Genomic DNA, 25,819 nt, shown 5'->3' with positions numbered 1-25,819 from the left:
TCCTCTGCCTGACGCTCAGCCTGATTCACTCTGTCTGCTTGTTGTCGGTTTGACTTTGCACCCACTTAATTATTAATCTGCCTGCTTATCTCCCTCCTTGCATCCCTTCCCTATCCATCCAGGTGTCTACCTGTGTGCCTGTCTGCCTCTGTGCAGCGGTTGGGTAGGGGGGTGGGGGGGTGGGGGGGGTGGTGGGGGTTTTGGGGAAAAAGGCAGCCAGGGAACTCACCGCAGCGCTTGTCTTTGAAGCCTCCATTACCGCATCTGACACTCTGCCCGGGCTCACCTGATAAGCCTACAAACACACACATACACTTGCATAAGTGCACACATAAACACACACACACACACACACACACACACACACACACACACACACACACACACAGACAAGCCTGAACGCACAACGTCCACCACCTAAACGCAACTGAAGAGGAGAACTCCTCCCTGATAAAGCTGCCACAGACACTCTTCTTAAGGTCTTCTACATGAATGCAGACGAGAATGGGGCTCACAGTGTCTGGAGCTGGAGTTACATCACTGGAACTTGTGTGTTTGTTGTGTCGCAGCGCTGCGTGAGTGTGTTTGTGTGTGAGGGAGTTTGAAGTGGAACATCAGTGAGAGGGGACAGATGGGTCATTAATTAGCAAGCTGGAGACAAAGATGATTAATACATCAGAACACAGCTGCCTCCCATGAGACTGCAGTGAAGCAAACTCCTCCGTCCTCAACATACATATACATGCATGTGTGTGTGTGTGTGTGTGTGTGTGTGTGTGTTTCAGTCCGTCTTTATGTGTGTGACTCAGCAGGTGTGTCTGCATTTATAAATTCAAAATACACAATACCTGCACCTGCTTGTACTTGCACATGTACATGAATAAAGGCACTAAACCTTGTTTGGGTGTATCCGTTCTACAAGTGACCACAAAACGTCTGTTGTGTGTGTGTATGTGTGTGTGTGTGTGTGTGTGTATGTGGGTTGATAAGTTTCTGCTTGGCACTCCTGTGGCTTCAGCCCGGCAGGCAGGATGAGTGGCAGAGAGGAGGGGGGGGGGGGGGGGGGGGGAGGGGGAGCAGAGCAACCGTCAATAACAAACTCATTAAAACACACAACAGACATCAAAGACGGCTAGAACCACTCAGAGATAGAGAGAGGAAGCAGAGAAAAAAAGGGATGAAATGGAGGCAGAAAAGGGTGTGAAGGGTGGGAGAGGGTGCCAGCAAGTGTTGGATGGATGGTGACAATCAGGAACATGATGCGATGGCTTATTCTGTCAAAATCATCATCAGCGCAGCTATGGCAAATGTTTGGAACGTGAAAAGACATCAATATTAGTTTTCACCAGATGGAGTGTGAAGTTCTTTGTAACTACAAGCTAGTTTACTGAATCATTCAAAACTCATGTCATAACTGATAAAGACCTGAAATGTAGAAATCGGTTGCTAGGAAATATCTGGAGCACCATACAAACTATTTATAACTATGAACTATAACTTTTTAAACAGAAAGTTATTGTAGCATCATGAGATGTAACATAACTTCCAAAAATAATAAATGAAATCTCCACTTCGTAAACTTTATAATCATGTTAAGGTCAAACTTTCAACCATGGGCACAACTCATTTGAAGGCTATATTTTGATAATTTGAGACTGTTCAACCTATACTGGCAGGCTAAGTAGGAAGACAGGGCGATAAATACAATAAAGCACACAATTAAAGAGACAGCGAGAGATAAAAGAGAGGAGTGAGAGAAGGGAGAGCAGAGGAACCCCTCAATGGAGGGAGGAGCAAGTAAAAGGCAAGAAGAAATGAGTGACGAATTGCATTTCAGTTGCTTGAGGCACATGATGGGGCTTGCTGGGTATAGGCAGGGCTCTTTGCATAAGGTAATACCATTCATTCACTGATTCAGCTTCGGACGTGGCATGTCATGAGAGTGAACAGAGAGAGTGCCACAGAGATGGAGGGGGTTGATGGGATGGAAATAGGCATGAGTCCCGTGCTGAGAGGGGCAGCTTGGCAGAACAGCTCCAGTCTGGCCTGCCCTCTAATTCAGTCTTCTGTCTCTGCTGCAGCTCTCTTTTCCCCTCATTATCTGTCTTTCTGTCACTCTCTACCTTCCTCTCTGTTCTACAGTACATCTACTCTCCCTCTAACCTGGCTGTCTGTCTCCTCCGTCGCTCTGTGCCTTGCTACTTCAGTCTTTTGTCAAGTCCGCCTTGGCACAGCTACAACTGCAGTCTGCTGACAGCCCATCATCTTGGGTTAGATCGCCACCCCCTCATATGACTTCATTGTGTTGAGGGGCTCCTGGGTCTCATTCCTTTACAGATGATCCCATATCTCTTTGAAACTAAAAAAAAGGACTGATCCCTATTTATATTACAGTAGCTACCGAGACTGGAGAGAAGGATTGTGGGAAAAAAAAAAGATACCTTTCTTCCAGAACACTTGCGAATGATGAAGGTTTTACTCAACACACATTCGACTGCTGTCACAGTTTGAATCCCAAGTCATCACTGTTCACAGAGTCTGTAGATTGAGTGACGTTACTGCTAAATCATGAAATGACACAGCATTACATCAAAAAAGAAATACAATTATTTGTGTATATTAGGGGTCAACCCAAATACTCATGTTTACAAGAAATCCAACAAGCCAATGATGGATTTTTGGAACAATCTTGTGCGTCAATAGTAACTGTGACAAATTAGCAGTTGGCAATTTGTGAAATCATATTACGGTAATCCAATTACAGTGTAATGTGTTACTCCTCAACCTGAGGCATGGGCTAAGCTCTTTGTTACTCTGCCACATGAACATTAAAGGATTTCTATCTGCGGTCAAATTCAAGTTCAAGAATGTAATCGCAAACCAAAGTGAGGCAGTGAGAGTGTTCCACATATCGGGCAGGCAAAACTCTCTCCTAAATATTAAGAAGTGCTTGGATATAGGGAACAAATGTACACGGGAGGTTTAAACTGCACGCCACTGCTTGCTAAATAAGATGACATCGTCCAGTGGCTGAATCTCTGGGTCGGTGCGATGATGTAACAACAAAAATTTCAACCACCGCCACAACAAAAAACTGGAACAGAATGCCCTGAGGCAAAGTATCCAACTTCAAAGTCTTTTTTTCTTTTTAATTAATGCAGGATCCTCCCCCATGCACAACAAGACAGTAAGAGAAACAGAAATGAAAGGGAGAGAAAGAGGGAGAGATTAAACCCGAGAAAGAGCAATAGAATAGAACAAGCTCGCTTTACAGCTGTTGTTAACAAGAGGCTTTTCAGAATCTGGATGTGTCAGTAACACAAGCCTTCTGGGAAACAGGGTTTTTGTCTGAGGATAATATTCCATAGGGCAGAGCGCTTGAGACCAACCAATTGTAGCGGGGTATAACAAACGGGGAGTCACGCTTGTCTTATAACCCTCTGGCTGAAGCCCAATTAATGAGACCAATAGGGACACTTAAAACTAGCTAAAATGTTAACACTTCTTAGTCTGTATCTCACTATCAAAAGCAGTCCATTTGTTCATTTTGGCTTTGAGAGAGTTCCTCTGCTACCGATTCAACGTGAAAATAAATATACGACACAAATGTCTGTAATGGACTGTCAGGTATTCACTTTCAAAGTGTTAGCTCTGAATAAGATGATACACATATTTAATATGTGACCTTCAAGCTATTAGCGACCGCGTGAACGTTCAAGGAATCCCGAAACAGTGGGGTGCAGCGAAGAATGGGAGCAGACGGCTAGAAGATGCTTACTTTCATTTATAAGTCTGGTGGGGGAATTTATTTAAAGTTGCTCAGAGAAAGCAGGAACAGGAAGCAGGGAAGGGTACGGAAGGACAAGTCTATGCTGCCATAGTCAACTTCTCACAGCTTTGACGAATCCCGATTGCTTTTTCCCCTTAAGGCTTATTATGAGAAAGAGCCATCTTAAATGGACACAAATTCAATAGTAATTCAACTTTTTAGCCACATGAGGGGATTAGGATCAAGAAATCTCTCTGTAGGTTTGAAAGGGAATAATGAATCGTCCTGACTACTGAACAGCAGAGAGGAGGCCAGAGACAAGCTGGCATTTGATTTTGTTTATAAGACTCTCAGATATCCCATGGGCCCATGTGTGCTTTTAGCTTCCCAATTATTTGTTTAGGTCAGGGACAGACTGACCCAGGACTAGTAAAAACAAGAAGGACGGAGAGAATAAGATGGAAAAAGAAAACGAGGCAAAGCCATATCCCTGTCCATTCCTCAATGGCCTTCATGAGACAGTTTCATATCATCTTACAGGCTGAGAATACTGTGATATTTGAATGTTAAGAGATGGGAATTTAATGCTGTGGATTAGGGGGGTCTGGACTGAGATGAAGTGGGGTTAGTAGAAAACAGAGATATAGTTGAATGGGCTTAAAGGATCTCCCTGTTTCATTTCAATCGGCCTACACTGGATTCTTGTTGGAACAGTAAAATTCAGTTTCAATGATTAACACTAAGAAAGGAAAACACCATATGAACGCGTGGCTTGGCGGTTGTTCAATATGATCAATATCTCTGCTTAAGAGAGAGAGAAAGGAACTCTTTTCTCAGTGTCAACAGTGAATAATAAAGTACATCTTACAAATGGAGCAAGGAGACGCAGCAGGCCGGTGAACCAAATTGGGGCTGAGAAACTAAAGTTCATTAAAACAAATAAAATAATTAGTTCTTTCCTAAAAAACATATGTGTGGCAAAGCCACTTCTGTTAACATTAATATACAGCACTAATATTATTAGTTTGGTAGTAAATAAAGAGCAACACACTTCACACTGGATTGGTACTTTGCTGCTCCTATGAAAACACATCATTAGTTGTCGGTCACTTGTTAACAGTAGCTATGTACATCCATACAATACAGTGCAGAAACTACTGGCTAAAATCCAACAACTTAGCCAAAACTCCAAGTGCTCAACTAAAGTTCCTCCAAGTTTGATATTTGTGTGTAAAAGGTAATTTCTGTCTGACACACAGGGTGGATGTAACTCATGACGGCGGAAGCACATTATGCAGTGCAGAAAAGCCTTTAAATTAATGCTTTGTCGTGGTTTAAGGCTAAATTTAAATTGGATGTAATTTTTTTTTTACTGAAGCAGGTTTATTTCACTCAGAAATGTTCTCTAATATTTAGCAGAGAACCATATTCCCACCTGACAGTGAAATGTATGAATTCCGTGATCTTGTGAAGAATAGGACCACTGGCTCTCAAGATGACATAACAAAGAATAATAAATCTGATCCTGAATATTTTATCAAAATCTATTAACTTGTGCTGTAAGTAAAATGGCACTTTGATTTGGTCTGATTATTCAATGATTATTATATACCTAATGTAGTATTGACTTTTGATAAATACAAAACTTCCAGAGAAGAAGTCAAAGTCGAAATTGAAATCTTACTGATGCAAAAGACATTTGTGTGAAGCTGCTGCAACTCTTATTTGAGCTCAGCGTCTATGCAATCCTCACTTTCTCATTGCTGTGGGAATTACTTACATCCCACAGACACCAGAGCCTACAGTGCAGGGCATGAGTGGATCTTTAAAATAGTTTGTATCATCTGGTTGTACAGTATGCTGTGCAGCTCGTAACAAATCCTTGTCATCCCCGTCCAGCCTTATCCATAGTAGATGATATCATTAGGATGGTGCTTCTAGCTGTGGGCTAGATCAGGAATAAGACTCGAGCTGTAGCCAACAACTGTGACTCCTGACTTAAGACATTATTATCACGGCGGCTTGGTTTGGCTGCTTTGTGGAGTAGCAACGGGCCTTTGAATATCATCATATATCACACATCAATATTTAGTGTAATCTATACTGTTTACAGGTTATGTGCAATATCGATAGTACATTCCAGAGAAACAGAGAGAACAGCTCTGTAGCCATCCTAAATCAGCTATGACAAGGTCACCTTGGTGAATGTGTTTGTTAATCTGTGACTGACATCAGATGTGCACATCCTGCAGCCCTGAAGAGGGGCCTAGATTACAAGATACAAGTCAAATGAATACGGTCACAAACAACTGCTCAGCATGTTTGGGTCTGATTTGTTGCTTGGTACGCTTTGCCCACAGATCACTATCCAAACAACAGACCTGAGCCGAACAGATAAAACCCATATCTGCATCCACGAGGCCGCATCTTCATATTCCTGATAATATCTGGACTGTGACAGATGTGAACAAAACACAAGAGGAATAATCTGGTCTACTATTCTATCTCTAAAAACGGCAAATGGAGAACACCTTCAGCGTCCTAAAAAGACTGCACCAGTGTGTTTCACATCTTAAAATGTAGGCTTTGATGGGCAGCAGAGTAGCCTAATGAGCGGGCGGGGATCCAATAGTCCAGGTTAAATCTCTTGAGTCAATGAGCATCTCCGCTAAAGTGCCCTTCAGCAACACAGGGAATTCCTGCTTCCTCTGAAAACACGGTCCTGTAACCGACATCTGAAAGAGGAGGAGCAATTGTCCTCTGGAGGGTTCTTCTATCTTTCTTTTCTTTCAGGCCGTTTTTTCTTTTATTCTTAAACAAAGACAAATGGACGGTCTTGGCACCATTTGCACAGTGGTGACAGTTCGGCTCCCACAACCTTATCTACAAAAAGCTGGCTCGTTACCTTTGCAATGTCAGGCAAACTAGATCTACAATATACAACAGGACATTGTTATGCTTTTGACCATCCCATATAACACACACCCTTCTGATAGTTCCTTTAGCAGTTTTTACTTTTTGGGGTTTTATAAAGTATGGAAACAAGCCTGTGGGCAAACTTTTGCAAGTTTTAAACTATATATATGTGTATATAAACTATAAATAATATAAATAAATACATAAGCCATGCACTGTAGATATTTTGATATAGATGCCATGTGTGACAGTGAGGACGAGGCCCAGCTCGTTAGGTAGGATTTCCATGGCTCGTTACTAACCGCCTGTCCTCGACGTTCACCTCCCACAGCACCAGCTCCAAGTGGCAGCCTGCAGCTTGATGGGCTTCACTGTCCTCTTATTTCTCCTGATTGGTTGCAATCTCATATTCACACATCAATTTAGCCAAAATGCCCGCTTAGCTCGTGCATGAGAAACCTGACGAGGTACAGAAAGCGAGACGGAGAAAGAAAGAAAGAGAAATCCACACAAACAGGCTGCGCAGAGCCACATTTCATTGGCTGTAATACAATTATCTAGCTGCCGACTCGTTGGTTTATTCATATGACATTTCTATTCATTTTCCTTATTTTCTAAAATGCAATAATAGAGAGAGCAGTGTTTTGGGTCTGAGTCATTCTGCCTGATGAGAATCCAGAGGTTGTTGCTTTGCTCTGGGTCTAAAACCCTCTGACTCATTGCTACAATGAACAACGATCAACAAAATACCAACATCTTTTTAGCAAAGATATGCTATGCCTTTCTATCAATTTGGTCTCCAGAAGAGTTGACATAAAAAGAATGACTTCGTACTTTAGTTTAGTTCAGTCTAAGGTTCTTGTAGACAATCTTTATTGAGTATTTCTTAAACACATGTTGAATTGTGCATTACTAAAAATCAAATGAGATGTGTGATGAAGAAGAAGAATCTATTTCACTAGATTTTGACATTAATCTATAGATTAGCCGTATGATCACTTAAAAATTCCATTTTCAGTGGAAGTCGCAGAGCTGCAAAGCCAGCACCCACAGGAGGTCACAGAGACGTGTCGTGAACACCCTCATAAATATAACAGCGTAATGAGACACACAGAAACAAGCAGCAGCTGCAGAAGATGTTTGCCAAGAGACAAAACAGGCAACCTGATTGGTTAGCAGGGTGCCGAAAGTGCAGAAAATCCCAAGACGAGGTGGGAAGGCATTGTATGTTTTGTATTAGTAAATAATACAGATGCGTGCGCAAGCATAAAACAACCTCATGTTGGTTTTCGCTCACTGGAGCCGGAGATTTAAGAGGTAATTTCATATCAGCGATGCAATCCCACACTGGCTGCATGAATCTCATACCAACAGCTTTTACTTTAATAATTACGATCAGGATGTGCTTCTGATTAAGTAGTATAATCCCAGTGATTTCAACCACACCCAGCGTTGTGCAAAACAGTTACCGCAGAAGTAAGATAAGCACAGCTTCAGGCGAGCCTGGTTAGCCGATCCAGAAAGACTGCTTTACTGAAACCAAGGTGTTGTTCTCACTAAACCTCCCCTTAAAGCCTTTAAGCACCAACACATCCACCCAAAGTGAGGGAAAGAGAAAAAGTTGTGAAAACGTCTAGGACACATTTATGTGGAGGTGACAAATGTCGACGATGTTTGTCTCGTTACAAAGCTGATACAAATCTGTTGCATTGCAGACATCTGTAGACATTGTCACGTTTTGGGAAATGAAAATATATTAATATTTATTGCAAGCACTTTGAGTGGTAGCTCGACTAGAAAAGCACTTCATAAATGCAGTCCATTTACCATTAAATTGTACACATAACAAAGCTGTTGTGTCACCTTGGGTTAACAATCCAGCATGGTTTGTCACTTTCACATTATGCTTGGTGTCTCTCATTAGATTTTATCGCTACAGAGGACATTATTGAAAGCCATTGGGAGAGACTGATAGAGACGAGTTGGTGCTGCATTCCTTGAAGATACTGAGATTCAGAGCTGTTTGCCTGTGAAAACGCGATGAATAACTGACATGACAGTTATGAAGTTTTCATCACGGCCCCACAGCTTTGAGAGTCCTTGACGGTGTTTTACTATATCACTCGTGGCAAAGTGACACACCAGATAATCTCATTTCCGACACATGGGCCGTACCACATTTGCGCTTGTGGAAAATTCATGTGCACTTCACAGACACTGGATAAGCAGGGCTTTCTGGTTGAGCTGGCACATGAACCTCAAACTCATTTTCCCCCCTTCTGAGACAAGGCTGCCAGGAGGAGACAACTGATTCAGGCAGATGAAGTGATTTTCTAGGAATGGTTTCACTATCATCATCATTATCATCATCATCGTCTTCTTCTCCTTCTATCTCCGCATTGCGATCTCTCTTTCTGTGCACCTGGATGCGTGCATCAACATGTACTGTGACCGTCAGCTCCCTCTCTGTGTTTCTCTTCTCCTCCCCTATATTGCATTTTAATTAGACTGAACCTAATTCATTGCTCTTTTGAGACTCTTATCACTTGGCTATATCCTATAATCCTCCAAAACATTTGATGGTGATGATGAACTAAGCCTGTCTGGAATCACATAAAGACACGTTTGCATCATCTGAGACACAAAGAGTGACAATTAGAAAACGAGGCTACGTATTGAGCACAAAAAATTGCAGAGGCCCGCAGTTGGCTCACAATCTTCAGCGATAGTTTCTGCGTCTGGTCTGTTTTCTACGCATGCCACTGATAATCTACTATAAACATTGTATATGATGTAAATAATCTCATGCTGATAAATGTTAAAATATGCATAAAGCAATAGTTTGACATTTTAGGAAAATATGCCTCTTCACTCTCTTGCAGAGAGTTAGATGAAAAGATCAATCTCACATCTGTATAATGAATATGTAGTCGGAGCCAGAAGCAGGTTAGCTTAGCTTGACATAAAGACAGCATCTCTTAAACTCATGAATCCATACATTACATCTTGGCTGTTTAAAATCTACAAAAACTGTAGTGAAATAAAAACGAGCATTCACCGTTTCATGGGGGTTCAGTTCAGGTGCTCAGATAATTTCTTCACCATTATGTTTACTTTTAAATTTTTGTATGGATAAACAAACAAACTATAGCATGATAATTAGTGAGCTTGAGAGGTGCTGGAAGGCATGTTTTGTTACAGTCAGACTAGCCTCCTGTTTACAGTCATTTATGCTAAGCTTCACTAACCAGCTGCTGGCTTCAGATACATATTTACTTTACAGACATGAGAGTGGTGTTGATCTTGTCATTTAAATCTAAGCAACAAGACAAATAAGCATATTTCTCTAAATTGTCAAACTATTGCTTGAAACAGCATTTCTGCACAATCTGAAGTTCATCTATTTACTACTTCCTGTTAGACGTGTTGACGGCTGAAACCTCACCTGTGGGCTTGCTGCAGGCGGGTTGGCTGGAAGTGAGGGCTTGTCAAGCGATGATGAGTGAAACACACTAAACGTCTAACATCATGGAATCCCTTTAGCTTCTCTTTTCTTTCCCGCCCCCACTATTTGCTCTTGATTCCCTGCCACCTCGGATCTCTTATACTCACTATTCTACAATGTCAGCTGTCGCCCTCTCCTAATTTCTTTCTCAACCCTGACCTTTATCATCTTGTCCTCTACTTCTTTATCTTTTTTTTTTTAACTGTAAAAAAAATAACTGTGACAATCAGAGTCCTTTCTCTAAGACTTAGTGCTATTGTTGCTAGTTCTATTGGGTCAGTTGCGTAATGATACAGAGCAGACAACAACTTCAGGTACCACTGCAAACAGCAGACCCAGTGGAAATGACATGTTTTTATCTGATCTTCAATTATTAAAGTGCTACAAATTAATCTACTCTCTGTGGACTCGCATTGCTGTACAACGTTCAGCCACATAACTGGAACAATAATCTGGTGTGAATGACATTTTCCAAGCTAAAAGCTTTACGCTTGTCAGCTTCTAGTAAAACCTCCAGAGGAGTTCATCCGAGCTCATGGAACTACAGAAATGGGGGTCGGTTCTGCGAGAGCGTGATAAGGTTATGAGCAACACAGTTAGCTGATTTCTTTTGAGGTGACGGGGTTCAGAGTCAGCGAACACCTCGTTTCTGAAAGCATACGAGACTAATGCAACCAGCAGGAGGGTAAACTACACACTCATACACGCACATGTACTTAAAAACACAAATAGGAACACATGTCATGATGTGTGTTGAAATTTAACCTGAGATGCTGCTGCCTGCTCAAGGGCATCTTAACACAAAATATCATCACTGTGCATCATTACTGGCGCAGGATTTCTGGGGAAACGGAGGCACAGAAGGCTCTGACGTAAAGCAACTGATTCCAAGCTACTTTTACTGCAGTCTCAAATTTAGTTCCAGAAAAACGTTGTCTCTGAGACTTTTGCTTATCTCGACAGATCTCAGCACGTATTTAACTCAATCTGCCACAAATATGCTTCTCCACTTCCCTGCCTCTCGAATTAAAAAACCTTGCTTTTGCACAAGCCTAATTCTTTTTTTTTTCCAGCACTGCCATCTGACTTACTGAATGGGATCCCTGAGCTCTATAGCTCAGGGAATAAATGTTTGAAATTTACTTGCGGTACATAAAGGGCAAGTGGAAAAAAAAACAGCACAATGGAAAGTGTAAAGGGAAAGGACAGCTTTATGTTTGCTGCTGTTTCAGCTGTACTGGATGTGATAGTTTGAGAGAAACGGTGAGATTTCCACCCTGAAGCGTTTTATCTTGCCTACCACAAAGAGACCCCCTTCTGAGCCCTGCAGGCATTCAGATGTGGAGCAGAAAAAAGACCCAGACTCTCATCTTCCCGGGCTGCAGCAGGTAACATGCACAAAACTAATCAGACATGTAGACACACAATGCACAATACACACAATGCACAATAACAAGAAGTCAGAGCCTGCACACACTCCCCTCCTCCCTTTCACATACAGTGGCAGTGGTCAGTGACAAGACAGAGCATCTCTATTAGTATCAAAGTGGATCTGTCCACCCTAACAAATGGGTTTGCTTCCTCCAAGGTGGGCGAAGTGATTTACTCTATCTCTACGATACTTTGCCTTATCTAATTGGACGGACCGTGGTCAGGAGGCAGGCCAGTAAATCATGTCACTGTCATGTATTTATAGATGAGGTCATGTAACTCTAGTGCTGATGGCAGCAACATAACATCTATATATGACACCTGTTACCACGCCAGCTGCTGGCAGGGAGCCTAAACAATGTGATGGAAACTGCAGCAAGAGGAGTATGAGCAGAAAAAGAGGAGGCGAGCAAATGTGAGAGGCAGAGAGATAAAAATCAGATTATCATTGTGCACATAAATATGACATCCTCAGCTTTGACTCTGACTGCGACATGTTACAACACCATGGATTCACATGCTGAGAATCCCAGCTCCAGCTCACTTAAGGAGTGAAACATCTTCAGGGATGACAGCCGAAGTGCAGAATCACACAACACAAGCCTAACTGTGGCTCAGCGTCACTGCTCTGCATTCCTGATATGGCCAGACACCAGAGTTATAGTGCAGGGAACCAGTCTGGACAGCGTCCGCGATGGAAACAGGGCTCCCCGCAAACAGAGAAGACACATTCCCTGCGTTCATGTGATTCTGCTTGGTTGGCTCTCTGGCGTCGATATCTGGAACAGACATTCCTCTTGACTCCCTGGGGAGATGAACTTTGTTACCGACTAACCCATGCTAAACAGGAACTTCCAGGGGTGTTCTTGCAGATCAGTGACATCACATCTATACTTGTCATCCTAGTGAACATCATCTCTGGAGGTTTGGCTTAATAAACAAACAATAATGCAGCCCCCTGCCGAATTATGAAGGACATGCATTATCTTGATGGCTGTTATGCGCACTGTTAGCTGTTGTATTCCAACGGGAAATCTCTAAAGAACACCCGGTGAAATCAAATGTATATTCTGTATGTTGGCATACACTATATGTGGACATACTGTGGCTCAGTATTAGAGCAGGGTCGTCCTTCAATCAGAGGATCGGCGGTTCCATCACCGGCTCCGCTAGTCCATGTCGATGTGCCCTTTGGCAAGACACTTAACCCCAAATTGCTCAAGTTGTGCCCACGGTGTGTGAATGTTGTATGTTACTTAGTCTTGATGGGCAGGCGGCACCTCGCATGGTAGCCCATGTCATCACAGCCCATGTGTATAAATGGGTGGGAATGATGACATGGAGTGTAAAAGCGCTTTGAGTGGACGGAAGACTAGAAAAAGTGTCCATTTACCATTACTTTTATTCATTATTGTAATGCTTACTTAAGCTGACAGGTCAATGAAGAAAATATTACATATTACAATATTTTTTCAATATTTTCAATGCATGGGCTGTGATCTGTATCTTGTGTGTGTGTGTGTGTGTGTGTGTGTGTGTGCTTGTGACCAGTCCATGCAGCTTTCAAGTCATCTTCATGCCATAGCTACTGTATGAATATATGAATGGTGATGTTTGTACTGTATGCATGACCTCAGATGTAACCGTGGCCGTGTGTCTCATGTGGAGCTTTAGTGGACAGGGTGCTGGCTGCTGCTGTCACCACCATGCTGGCCAGAGAGGATAGATGGTGTGTCCCTTTTTAGAAGCCATAAAAGAGGCCTTGCAAGTGTCCCGCTTTTAGAGGGAGCACAGCATCGTTATTTTCTTCTCAATCTTTATGTCACATGAATTGAAGAAGCTAACGGGTAACTCTATTTGTCCAAAGTCAATTTATGGTCATATTGTCCTGCTGCTACGCGGCTCTAAAATCTTTATAACCTGAATTACTTGTACATCTTGGACCAACTCTGCCTGATGGTGCACCTCACAGAAGACGCAGGTTCACTTGTGGGCCTGAACGGCTGAACACATGGAAGCAGAGAGCATTTTCTAAATGTTTAATCTAAACACACAGCCATTTTGTATTTTGCCAAAACAATGGTTGTATTGACTTTAATTTTCTGGTTCAGCTCCAATATGGAAGTTTTTGGAACATAATAATCAGGGTAGATGAGTAATTACAATTGGAAACTTGGAAATGGAACTTTTCTGTCTCTTTTCTTAAGTCATTTCCTAAGGATAGAAAGCAATATAAATGCAACTGCTTAAAATGCACATACTGTATATTCAGAACATATTAAAAAACTTTAACTTCAACACTGGCATATACATCAGCATCAACAAAAGAAATCTCCCGCAACAATATGTTGCACGGATTACAGGCAGTGACTTCTTTTAGATCTGCCTGTCGTATATGCAGCATTTCCTGGCTTCCTACATTATGAGTGTCACTGTGTTAGATAACGGAGCTCATCGTTGTGTGTGTGTGTGTGTGTGTGTACGTGTGCTTTGAAAGAGAATGTGTGTGTTTCAGGAAGCAAGAGATTCATGGGAATGGAATGAAGAACATTTCTGTCCAAGGCAGCTGTGTGTCTGGGATGGAGCGAGATGCTTGAGAACAGTGTGGGAGACTGAAATTCTCCTCAGCCAGCCAAAACAACACACACAAAGAAAAAGCAAGGACGGTAATAACTTCATGTATGCGAGATATGTTACACTACAGAGATGGGACAACTTAAGGCAACTTAAAAAGAATGTACCCTCAACATTTCATTGAATTAAAAATGTGTAAACATCCAAAACATTCATGCATATGGCTTTAACCAAAAAAAATCACTTGGGTTTCTCCATCTATCTTTCCATTTCACAGTCCTACACTTGTACAAAAGAATAAGAATTTTCATCAAACCTGAATATCCAATGCTTAACTTTTTCCCTGGAGGGAAACTTTGTCTGCTGCTGTAAACTGGAAGTCAATTAAATTATTAAACAAAGACTGCCCATGGGGGAGAGCCATTTGGGGAACTGTTGGGGCTTTTTTCAAGGGAATTCATCAGTTTAACTGCCAACATTTCTTTTTGATCAACTCTTCTCCCATATTTCACTTTTCTTTCCCTAAACTCTTGTGATTTTGAATGAAGCTAACTTATTCCTCACTGACTGGCCTTCACAGAGAAGCAATGTTTGCTGTTAATGTAATGGGATTGCTGCATCAGTGACATGAAAGACAACAACATAACTCAATTTATGAGATGATGTTGAACAAAGTGTGACTGTAAGCAGATAGGCAAGATTGGTTCCTCACTAACTTGCAGAGCTGTGTATTTGGCCTACGTCCAGTTTGGGTAATTTACCACTCTAAGCACCCAGTGTCATTGAGTTCTTCATCTCTCTGCTGAAAGGGAAATTATGCGATTTACATTACGAGCAGTTGCAACAGTGAAGCTGAAAAAAAAAAAAAGGGAATCAGCTGTCTTGAAGCCAAAACTGAAGTGTACAGAGCCACTGCCTTCCAAAAATGAAAAGCACTTCATAATGAGAATGACTATCGAGAGCGACTATCACTAAGTAGTCAAACATCTTTCCAAGATTAGAGGGAATGATGCAAATGAGGCTTGTCTTGCTACCAGTTATCAACCACAAAAGAGTTCGTAACCTGATTTCAACCCACATGATTAGATGAACTAGGCAAAGGACCTACTGGGTGTTTAGTTTCTATCCTTCAGGCGCAGTCACACTTCCATCAATAACCAAGGTTTGCACTAGTTTAGCTAGCAATGGTGAGTCAGCAAGCTTCTAGCGCTACCATTTTCTGGAGTGACTAAATCTTTAAACTGGCATGATAATTGATGATGAAAACGTAACACTGATACATTACCACCCTGTAGAGATGATATGGTGGACATGTTAGCAAACAGTTTCCCATTTACGGAGCAACATCTTTCAGCTCTGTTTTGGTCTCCACCCACTCCTGAGGGAAATATCTGGCACATTAGCCGCTAAATGCTCCATTATGTCCACCAGCTAGTCGCTAGCTTTGCATGTCTGCTGTTTGGTGCTGGGCAGGTGGCGTACAGTGAGTCAGAACGTTGCCTGCTATGGCTGAAAATGACACAGATGAGAGGGAAGAGAGCGAGCCAAAATAAGTTGGGGGCCATAAAGCCCAAACAATGAGAAGGAAGATTCTCGTAAATAAATATCCAGTCAAATTGCTTGAAATGCACTTTTCAAAATGTAGATAATAGAGATGATTCAATGCTGAAAAATATCATTAACCTATCATTACTGCTACTGTTACATTACTGAAGCTTAGAGAATATTAACCACCGGGGTTATTTTAAGTTTGGGGATGAACCAGAGGTCCCCGTTGTCCTCAGGCCAGTGAAGACGTGCTGTTGATCTCACACTGGTGTCGTTAGTTCAAACTAAGAGTCTTCCCAGTGGCGACACACTGTTCCTGCCTGGCAGCCTCACAACAGGACACAGAACTCATCACGCACACAGCAGCATGCAAAAAGGAAGTGTGTGTGCACAGACACCAAAAACATGCCAAAAATGAGAAAACAGTCACCCAATGTGCCTTCAGCCTCTGTGTGTATACATACTTCTGTGTACTTTTGTCTGACGTTCCAGAGTCAGTATAAATATTCCTGTTATGCTTCATTGTCTTGTCCACTGTCCCTGAGCCACAAACCAAAACAGCTTCTGGAGGACCTGAAAAATCTATGGTATGATTAAAATTTGTGGATTTTAGTGGAAGCTTTTTACATGTTTTCCAAGTCCCACAGAGACACTGAAATGTAATTTCTAAATCAAGTAATGTTCAGAGACTGCATGTGTCATCAGTTTCCTTAAGCATAGCCCCTCCCTTTGCCTCATATAAATGTGATCTGTGCTAGGGATTGTTGCACATTAATACTAGGGAGTACTTACTCATCAGATATTACAGCCAAATAATGTGGCACTATATGAAGGGTTGGGATCAAAATGCTTAGAAGCCAGTGTAAAAATAACATCAGCATGGCAAGATGAGTTTCCACTGTTGATTAATGTGTAAATCCTCTTACGTTGTGGTGTGTAGCTACCAGACATCTGACTAAAACACATAAATAGTGATGGCTTTTATGATTTGCTGTGCATTATGACAAACCATGTTGAACAGTGGATACATGAATAAAGCCACTGCAAACAAAAAAGAGACGGTACATCACATTTTTTAAGAACAGACACAACATAAACTCACGTAAACTCATTCTGGCATGCTCCGATGCATCGTAAATATACATATATAGTATGTTTTTAGGGTGGATGCCACACAAATCCAAAAGTTGTATTTATCAGCTTCTTAGTTAAAATGATTTTTCTTGAGTGTCAAAAGAGTCAGAGGCTCAGCTAAGCTTTGCTATGTTGTCAGCTTCCAACAGCTTTACACTAAAATACACACAGCACAAGCCTTCAACTGCCTGAATTTTCAAGCTTCAAGCTTCGTAAAAAAGGCCAAAAAATAGAAGTGGCAAAACGGCAGATGAAAAAGAAAGACGAGATGGAAAATCTAGCAGGGTTCAACCAGTATGGATTTACAGGTCAACTATTGGGATACAGGCTGATGGTCCTGAATATTTTGTACTGATATTTAGTTTTTTTAAGTTGACTATTTTCATGCGAGAATTTTATCCTTGGGAGTGTGAGAAGTTCTTAAAACAGATTTACTCCATAGGACACTAACACAATTGGGAAATTATTTAAGGCTTGCAGACCAAACGCGCATATTTCATAGGCTTTCATAGACAAACAAGTTAAATAAGTTATTTCAAATAAATGTAATTGAGTGAGTAAATTAAAGGTGCTATGTACAAGATTGTATCGCAGTGCAGAGCGGCGGCTATGAATGAACCAGTGGGGCATGCTCACATGCACTAACATGCACTAAAAGTCTGTGCGGCCGGCTCGGCTATGTCAACAAAGCTAGGTGAAGCTCAGATAACGACACACACAGAGGAAGCGCTCAGGTAGACATTACTCCACTATATGTTTTTATTTGAATGCGTTGAATATAGAATTTAGCACCTTAAGTATACATTGCAGAGTAAATTTAAACTTTTTTCTAGGTCATGAACTTCAATTTTAAAGATGATGAACAACACTGATTTGCAGATATAGGAGTTTTAGGAGTGCCCTTAGTGTGTACTACAGCTAATCTATTTCAGTAGATCACATGGACCATCCTGTAGCAGTGAATCTGTATCACACTATAGCTGCCTGAACTGTGAATAACAAGGACCCAGCTACAAAAGTGAACCCTGCTCTGACTTTATGGAAGGAAAGTGAGAGGGGGGGGGGAGGGCATCAATGGATAATGGATAAATGGGGATGGATACATTTGTACATAGCTTTCAAACATACAGTACACACAAAACTCAGATGAGTAATGCCGGTTATATGCCTTTTTTCCGCATTGCATTGTATCACTGCTGACACCAAAGCTCTTAAAAGCTTTCCACTTTCTTTCTGCATAAATTGTGCATATGCATGATGCAGTGCCTGGGAGTGATTTGATAAGCTTTTTTTTTCTTTTCATGACCCATTTAATTTCATGATAGGCTGCCGTGACATATTTTCACAACACATGCATGATGCATTGACAGTAGTGAAGTACAGGCACTCGCTCGTGCACAAACACACACATTCACGCACGCTACCCGATAGGCATGTTAATGCACGTAGGCACAGAAGTGGCGCGCACAGACTCTAAAAGCTTTCTACTACATCCTTGGTGGTTCCGTCAGCATGACTAAGTGTGCTCCATCTCACACTGTTCTCCAGATAGAGAGCCATGATTTCCCCTGGCATCTCACACTCAGCTCCCAATCACTCCACATATGTCAGAGGTAATAGCATCTGCTACTACACACATGCACACCCACATGTGCTCGCAGGTGTGCACACACACACACACACACACACACACACACACACACACACACACACACACACACACACACACACACACCTGTAGATACGGCTTACAGGTACACATATTTGAAGGCAATCACATACCCTCCCACACACAAACACACTGGAGGGCTGTGAGTCTCCCTCTCACCAGCAATATGCTGCTGCAGCAGCGTATGTGGGTTTGTGGGCGACTGCGGGCGGAGAGGAGTGGTGTTACCTAAAACAAGGCAGATTGGCCAGGGGCCAAATGAGGGAGAGGGAGGAGAGAGAGAGAGAAACAGAGTGACAGAAAGCAGGTGGGAAGGATGATGTTCATGTGGCTGCATGCAAAACAGAGAAAGTGAGAGAAATTTAGTGACAGAGGGGGAGGACAGCCGCAGAGAGAGTGTGGGGTGAGAAAAAAGATGAGAAATTAAGAGTTGGTGTACACAAAGAATTCAGCTTGGTTGAAAACTTGACATCGCTGCCTTTTGATTTCCTCTTAACATCAATAGTTAGTGTTTGGTGTACAATCACATGAGATGAGCTGAACTGTATTTTGCATATTTGCCTGTATCTGTGTGTGTGTGTGTGTGTGTCAAGAGTCAGAACGTACAAGTAAGTTTTTTGGGTTATGGATGCGATGTGTGTGTACGTGATCATGTACACATGCAGAAGCTCTCCTCTGGATCTAGCAAAGCAAATGGGTGTAAATACAGCGGGAGTGGAGCAGGAGCAGGAGCAGGCATGATGCACACATCGCACAGAAGAAGAGTTAGACAGTGCCTTAAGGAGCTTAGAAGGGGGAAAAGTAGAAGACGAGGGGTGAGGGGGGGTGAAGGAAGAAAACGGTGAGGATAAAGGGAAAGAAGCATGGCTGGAGAGACAGAGGGGAATGAAGAGAGGGGAGAGTTAGAGAGCAAAAGTCGGAGAGGAGAGGGGAGTGTGGGTGGTGTCAGTGTGCTATGACTTGCCTCTTTCGAAAACAGGAATTAATCCAATAATCGCTTGAAAATGTTTTGCATATGTCTTCATTCTTCTCATATACATATTCTATCATCTGGTACGAGTATGCGTGAGACCTGTCAAGACCTTGGAGACACACACACGCATGCGCAACAAATCCCATTGCTGTAGGGTAAGTGCACATGGGATGCCACCGAGAGTTGAAGATCCAGAGTCTTTACGTTTATCTGCTGCTTTTTTCAAGTGTTGTGCGAGTGTCACAGATGTCAGCGGCCCTGCTGTAGGCTTTGCCACCGTGGCAGCTCAGTACTTGATGCTAACGCACACACACTTCAAACCCTCAAGAGCCTTAGAGTCAGTAAATGAACTGCCAGTAATGGAGAAGAGAAGACAAAGACTTCTTAAACTAGTGATGTGAGCTATTGATCATCGTTCTCTATTTATTTCAGTTTCTTTCTCATCTTACTGTCTCTCTCCCTGTCCTTTTATTCGGGTGTCTTTCTTTAATCAAATAATGACTACTGTGTGATGTTTTGGTGCTGGCGAGCAAGTGAGTGAAACACAGACACATGAACTAGAACACAAACATGTCGGCGCTCCAAGGTGACTCTACAGACAATGGGCCTCATACGAGAACCTTTAGAATGAACAAAGTCGTGATTAAGTGGCAGGTACCACGGATTTTGGAGAATGTGCAGCATTCACCAATTTTCTCGTAAATTACATTTTGTATTTTGAATGAACACAATTTACAAGTGGTCCAGACCTCATGTGCAATCAATCTGCTGTTAACCAAGCCCAAGTTGTTCACTAATTGATTCTAAATTACATTACCAAAAATGAACCTATATAAATTACACTTCATAATTATGATCACATTATCCTGTTTGAAAATTGAATTATAGGCTAATATAACCCTAAATGTATTCATACAGGCTAACAATATCACCATTAATTTAAAGTGGCTATTGATGCCATTGTATCACACAAAAAATATCAATATGAACATTTCAAAATGTAAAATGACCCCCTTTCCATGCAGTCATCGATCGCCTTGCTGTGGCAAGACGTTTTTCACATCGAACCATTTCTTCTTTATTTCAGTGACAGTATGACCCTCGGGTGACACGGCACTGACAGCACTCCTTTTATTCCCCCTTTCCTTTAGTAGGTCCCTTAATTCTGCTGCTAATGCTGTTAAAAATGATAAACTTTCCTTTATGGATCTTCAAAAGCAGGACTTCAATATAGGATATATGGGGCAGGACGTGTGTGGTATTATTGGGGCGTTACTTATGCTACAGGCGCTCATATTTAACAAACAAATGGCATTCCTCATACTTACACTGGTCATTCTTACAGTTATCTGAAGTTAGGAACGTTTGCTGAATCTGACGGCACACTTGTACAAGCCCAACATCACTGCAAGCCTGGGATACCAGACAAGAACTTTTATTGTCTGCCTTCTTCACAAGCATCTGCTCTTTTCAGCCGTTCTTTATTAAAGGAATAATTCATCATTTTTAAATACGTTTGCTTGCTTTCTTGCCCAGAGTTAGATGAAAGCCAGCAGCCTGTTAGCTTAGCTTAGCACTGCAAATGGGAGAAATCTAGTCTGGCTCTGCCAAAAGCTAACGATATCTGCCTACCAGCACCTCTAAAGCGCACTAATTTCACACATTATATCTCATTTGTTTGATCTGTATAACAACCAAAGTGTAAAAACAACAGGGTTATGTGTGGGACTATCTCTTGGCCGGGAACAGCAACTTTCTGGTGTCACTGCTTATTGCCTGGCAATTGCTAACAGCCGAAAAACTAAAAGTCTAAATGCTAAACAAGGCTAACATGCTGCTGGTTCCAGCTATATAGCTTCAGTACAGAAAGTGATCTTAAGCATACTTTCCAAAAGCCCTTTAACAAACAGATCCCAACATAAATGGAAACACAAAAGGATTCGTCTGAAAGGGAAAAAAAACAATCTCAGTTACAATCTTCCAGGATTGGAAATTGGACTTCTTCCCCTTGCAACACTGTTCATTCTTTACTACACTCTTCTCCTGTACCTATACTTATGTATCCAAGCGAGACTGTTCACTTAAAAATAATCACATGTTCAGTACTTCTGCAAAACCTCTGCTTTGCATCTTCGCATTAATAAATGCAAATTAACCTGAATGTAGCCTGCACTTTTAATTTATGACCAGTCATTGACCTCGTGGTAGACCTACAATGTTGCAATTTCACTTTTGAGGTTACACTGTTCACCTTCCAGCGTTACATTACAGACAAAAGACCAAAATCCTTTGCTGAGAGCACACAACACACACTTCAGCTCCTTAATGTTGTCTACCCAGCCTCTGCTCGGGGTTGTTAGGCTGCCACAAAATTACACTAATGAGCCACAGACTCTTCCAAAGCAGCAGGTGATGAGACATTCACCGCTATAACAGAAAGTTGTATGTTAGCTGGAAGTGGTTTCATTGGCTCTGATAGTGTGAAAACAAATACAAATTTAGAGTGTAGTACCTTTAAGCTGCAGTCTTTTAAAAATATCAAAAAAAGACTATTACCAAGGTCTGCCAATTATAAGGCACAAATGTCTTTGCCTCTGAGCAAAGAGCTCTGCTTAGCAGCTGCCTGAGGAATTGACTCACTTCCCTGCGGTTTCAGCTGTGGCACATTCTTTTTCAGCGCTAAAACTTGTTGGCATTTTCTTCTCTGAAATATCCAACCTCCTTGCCCAAGGTAAGCTTACCTTCCCCTTAATGTGTGAGCAATCATTTAGTGACAGAGCAGCTCCCAGCAGACACAGACAGGAAGTAATGTGAAGGGTAATCCGGAGGTCAGAGATCAAATGGAGTGAGGCGGGGTCAAACAGAAGCAACCGAGCGCAATTTTTAAGCAGGGTTGACGTGTGGCCAATTAAAGGAGCTCAACGGGGCATTGCAGAACACTCTTCAATAACAACCTATGGTTACACAGTGTGATTCACTATAGCTAGTCTTACAAACACACAGAGAATGCAGTAGAATTCACACAGCCCTTTTTGACCTACATCTTCCATGATTAGCTATGCACAAGTAGGACTTCCTCTCCTTGCCACGAGTGAGAAGAAGATTATAAGTTAGCTGCCACTGCCACTGCTGAGCCGGAGCTTGAACTGGAGCTGGTCTCCTCCCAGATTTGGGGTTGATTGGGGATTTCAAAGTCAAGCAAGTTCAAAGCCTTGGCTGGGGAACGTTCAAAAGAACCACAACCAGCCATGGAGTGGAGAGGAAAGGAGGGGGCGAGCTAGCTAGCTACTTACAGTAAACTCTCCCACAGTCTGTGGAGAAGGCATTGGCAGAAAAGGGGAGGTGTAAAAAGAAGGGTAAATGCTAGTGAAAATAAACTCTGTGCTCCAGCGGGTTAAGTCGATGTGAGGTGCTGAACAGGTGGAATTTTGCTGACATGTTGATGCAAAACTGAAAGTGAGAGCCAGAAATTTTGGTAGCAGAAATCATAAATAATACAGAATGTGGGATTGCGTTTTTACTGAATCACACAATGTGATGGATTTTTGTTGTACATGGAATGTTAACAACGTCTCCGGAAACGTTGCCAGCCCATTCTCACACTCACAATTTTGTAATGTAGAGTGATAGAAAAAAAAAACAAATGTAAGACCATTAAAATTTAATCAACCTACACACACACACACACACACACACACACACACACACACACACACACACACACTTTTCCACAGATGAGGCCCTAAAACCACGAATATAATGCTTTCTCAAGTATTTTTTTCACTTTGTGTGCTACTCAATGCCATTCATTTGACACCATGACAATCAAACCATGGCAACACCCTTGCACCCTGGGGACAGGGACTTAAATAATCAATTAATTTTAGTTGTGCCAGTGTAAAATCAGTTACACTGCAAGCTTCTGTGATAATGTTTCATTTTGGATAAAGGGTGCATAAAGAGGTATGTAAATACACCAAAGACAGACACACTTGTGTTAAAAGTTATTAGGCCAGCTGATGAGACTGGGTGCTTTAGGTCTTTAGTGGTGGAATTAGCTCCAGTTAGTGCCTCTCTCTTTTGTTTTTCACCCTGATTCAGCAGTCCTGGACTTTACGCAGAGCCTCTGAAAGCTCAGTGGCCACAGGGAATGCCAGCTCATCGACTATTATAATGACGGCGTTCCTATTGCGCTCCGTCTCTCTCTGCCTTTCTCGCCAGCACACCATCCCAGTTGTCTCTCTCGCTCTTTCTGTTTCCCCATCTGTCTTTCTGTCCTTCTTGCTAAACAAAGGCTGGTGTGAGTGTGTATGATGCAATTGTGGCAGTGCTGAAAGTTCATAGTAAACAGAAATGCACAGAGTGAACATCCCCAAGGTAGGAATGGATGGATTAAAGATTTTGCTGTTAGGCAAACTGCAAACAAAGATATCATATTCAATGTTGCAGGCTACAAATGAAAAACTCTTTGTGAGAATGGGAATAAGCTCCCAAGCTCAACAGTAAATCATAAGTCTTTTTCAATCAAATTTTGTTCCAGATGGTAGACTTACCTTGGTTCTGTGACACACAAGTCAAACACCATTGTATAGGAGCAGTACAAAGAAATTGTTGCTGATATGACATTATCGCATGCTTTGTTAACGGAAAAGGACAAAGAGGACTAACCTTGAGCTTATCAAAGCGTTCAGTGAGTGAGGACACCTGGTGCTCTCGGTGGCGCCCCACCAGCTTGCAGAGGGCACAAATGAGCTGGTCGTCCACCAAGCAGTACATGTTGACCTTCTCATTCTCGTGCTCCAGGCAGGTCAGGCCGCGGATGTGGGTGTCGGGCACCGGCTCCACCAGGCGGTGGCTGGTGAACGGCTTCTTGTTAGGGTGCGTCGCGCGGAGGCAGCGGTCGCAGTATGACACCTCACACGTGACGCACGTCTTGACAGCCTCACGCGGCGGATCCTGTTCGCAGAACTGGCAGCTGATGCGCGGATCCATTTTCGCAACAACAGCTGGGCTGTGGTTTGCGTTGGTGTGGTTGGTGTGATTGGTGTGGTTGGCGTGATTGGCGTGCGGGTGGGAGTGGCTGGAAGTGGCCGGGCTGCCGCGGGCGCTGCTTCCACTTGTGCCACCCCCGCCGCCGCCAATTGTTCCAGCAATTGTACCGCTAATGGTGGCGGTGTAGGGCCGCTGCGGCTGCAGGCGCCGGCTCTCAGTGGGGGAATTGGGGCCGCTAAGGGAGGCCTTTTGAAAGCGGTCAATGATGTTCTGCAGCGTCACATTGCGCTTAAGGCCCTCCAGGCCGCGGTGATTCAGCGTGATGACGTAACGACAAGTGGGGCACTGAAAGGCCGATATGGACTCGAGGGGCTTGCTGGTGGAGCAGTGAGACACCAGGATACGGTGGGCACAGTTAAAGCACAGGCTGTGGGCGCAGGGCAAGAGCAGGGGATCTTCAAACAACTCCAGGCAGATCGGGCAGGTCAGCTCAGACTCCAGTGTTTCCATCTTCAGTAGAACCAATCTAGAGGTGACATCAAAACCCACAGAAGCTGGCAGATCACCTGCATGAAGAAGAAAGATATATGTATGATAATTTACTGATACATATTACATAGGCCCGTAATTACAGTAGAAACTTCAACTTTACTGCACTTTCGTTCCCTGGCTATCTTTTATTGAATGCAACAGAGAAAAAGTGTAGGCAACTCATCAATTTGCCCATTCACCCGTTTCTGATTTTAACTGAATCAGTCATGCAGCGCTGTATCAGAAGAAGAGGAACGACTTCACGACCAGGGAGGATAAAGGTTAACTGAATAGTAGGGAAGAAGAACAAATAAATGGAGCGAAGAGAACGGTAGAGAAAGAGAGAGACAGATGCTTAGCAGAGATGGACTCTTAACCTTACATTTTAAAACTTTTCATTCTTTCTCGTACATTTTATTGCCATCTGCCTTTCTCCAGCTCATACCTGACTTTGTCTATTTTTCATGGATTCCTTGGTAAGATCAGCTTGACTTATCAAGCAATAAACACTTCGAGGACATTTAAACCTTTAAAGCATGATCCCAACAACAATTTCAAGTGGGACAGTGAAAATGGGGACTGAGCTATACACAAAGATTGATTTCAGATCCTCTGCCTCTTTCTCCAAGCCCTCCAACTCTCTGCACCTTGTAGCCTACATATCAAGCTGTCTCCCCTGGGTGGCCTTAAAACCACTGACATGAGAAATCACCAATAACCTCCACACTCACGGATTCAGTTGTATAGTAGCGCAGCTTGCAGTGGCTCTCCATCCTT

General features: G+C 42.5%; 1 protein-coding gene across 3 annotated transcripts in view; it reads right to left on the bottom strand.

The window, feature by feature from the left end:
* mid2 (midline 2) overlaps window positions 1–25,819 on the bottom strand; it is a 134,994-nt gene that overhangs the window by 42,781 nt on the left and 66,394 nt on the right. For 2 of the 3 annotated variants that reach the window (XM_068714910.1, XM_068714909.1), the window contains 2 exons: window positions 24,188–25,077; window positions 230–295 (listed from right to left, as the gene is read on the bottom strand). In XM_068714910.1, coding sequence (XP_068571011.1) covers window positions 230–295; window positions 24,188–25,021 — 900 coding nt within the window. In that variant the 5' untranslated portion in view covers window positions 25,022–25,077. The remainder of the gene's footprint in view (window positions 1–229; window positions 296–24,187; window positions 25,078–25,819) is intronic. The other variant, XM_068714911.1, reaches the window with a different exon arrangement.

This window comes from Cebidichthys violaceus, unplaced genomic scaffold, assembly GCF_023349555.1.
Source record: "Cebidichthys violaceus isolate CVI_PGR_0920_01 unplaced genomic scaffold, fCebVio1.0.p SCAF_2, whole genome shotgun sequence".
In the NCBI taxonomy this organism is placed as follows: domain Eukaryota; kingdom Metazoa; phylum Chordata; class Actinopteri; order Perciformes; family Stichaeidae; genus Cebidichthys; species Cebidichthys violaceus.
The sequence above is the reverse complement of the archived record's forward strand: the minus strand, read 5'-3'. Positions and strand labels throughout refer to the sequence as shown.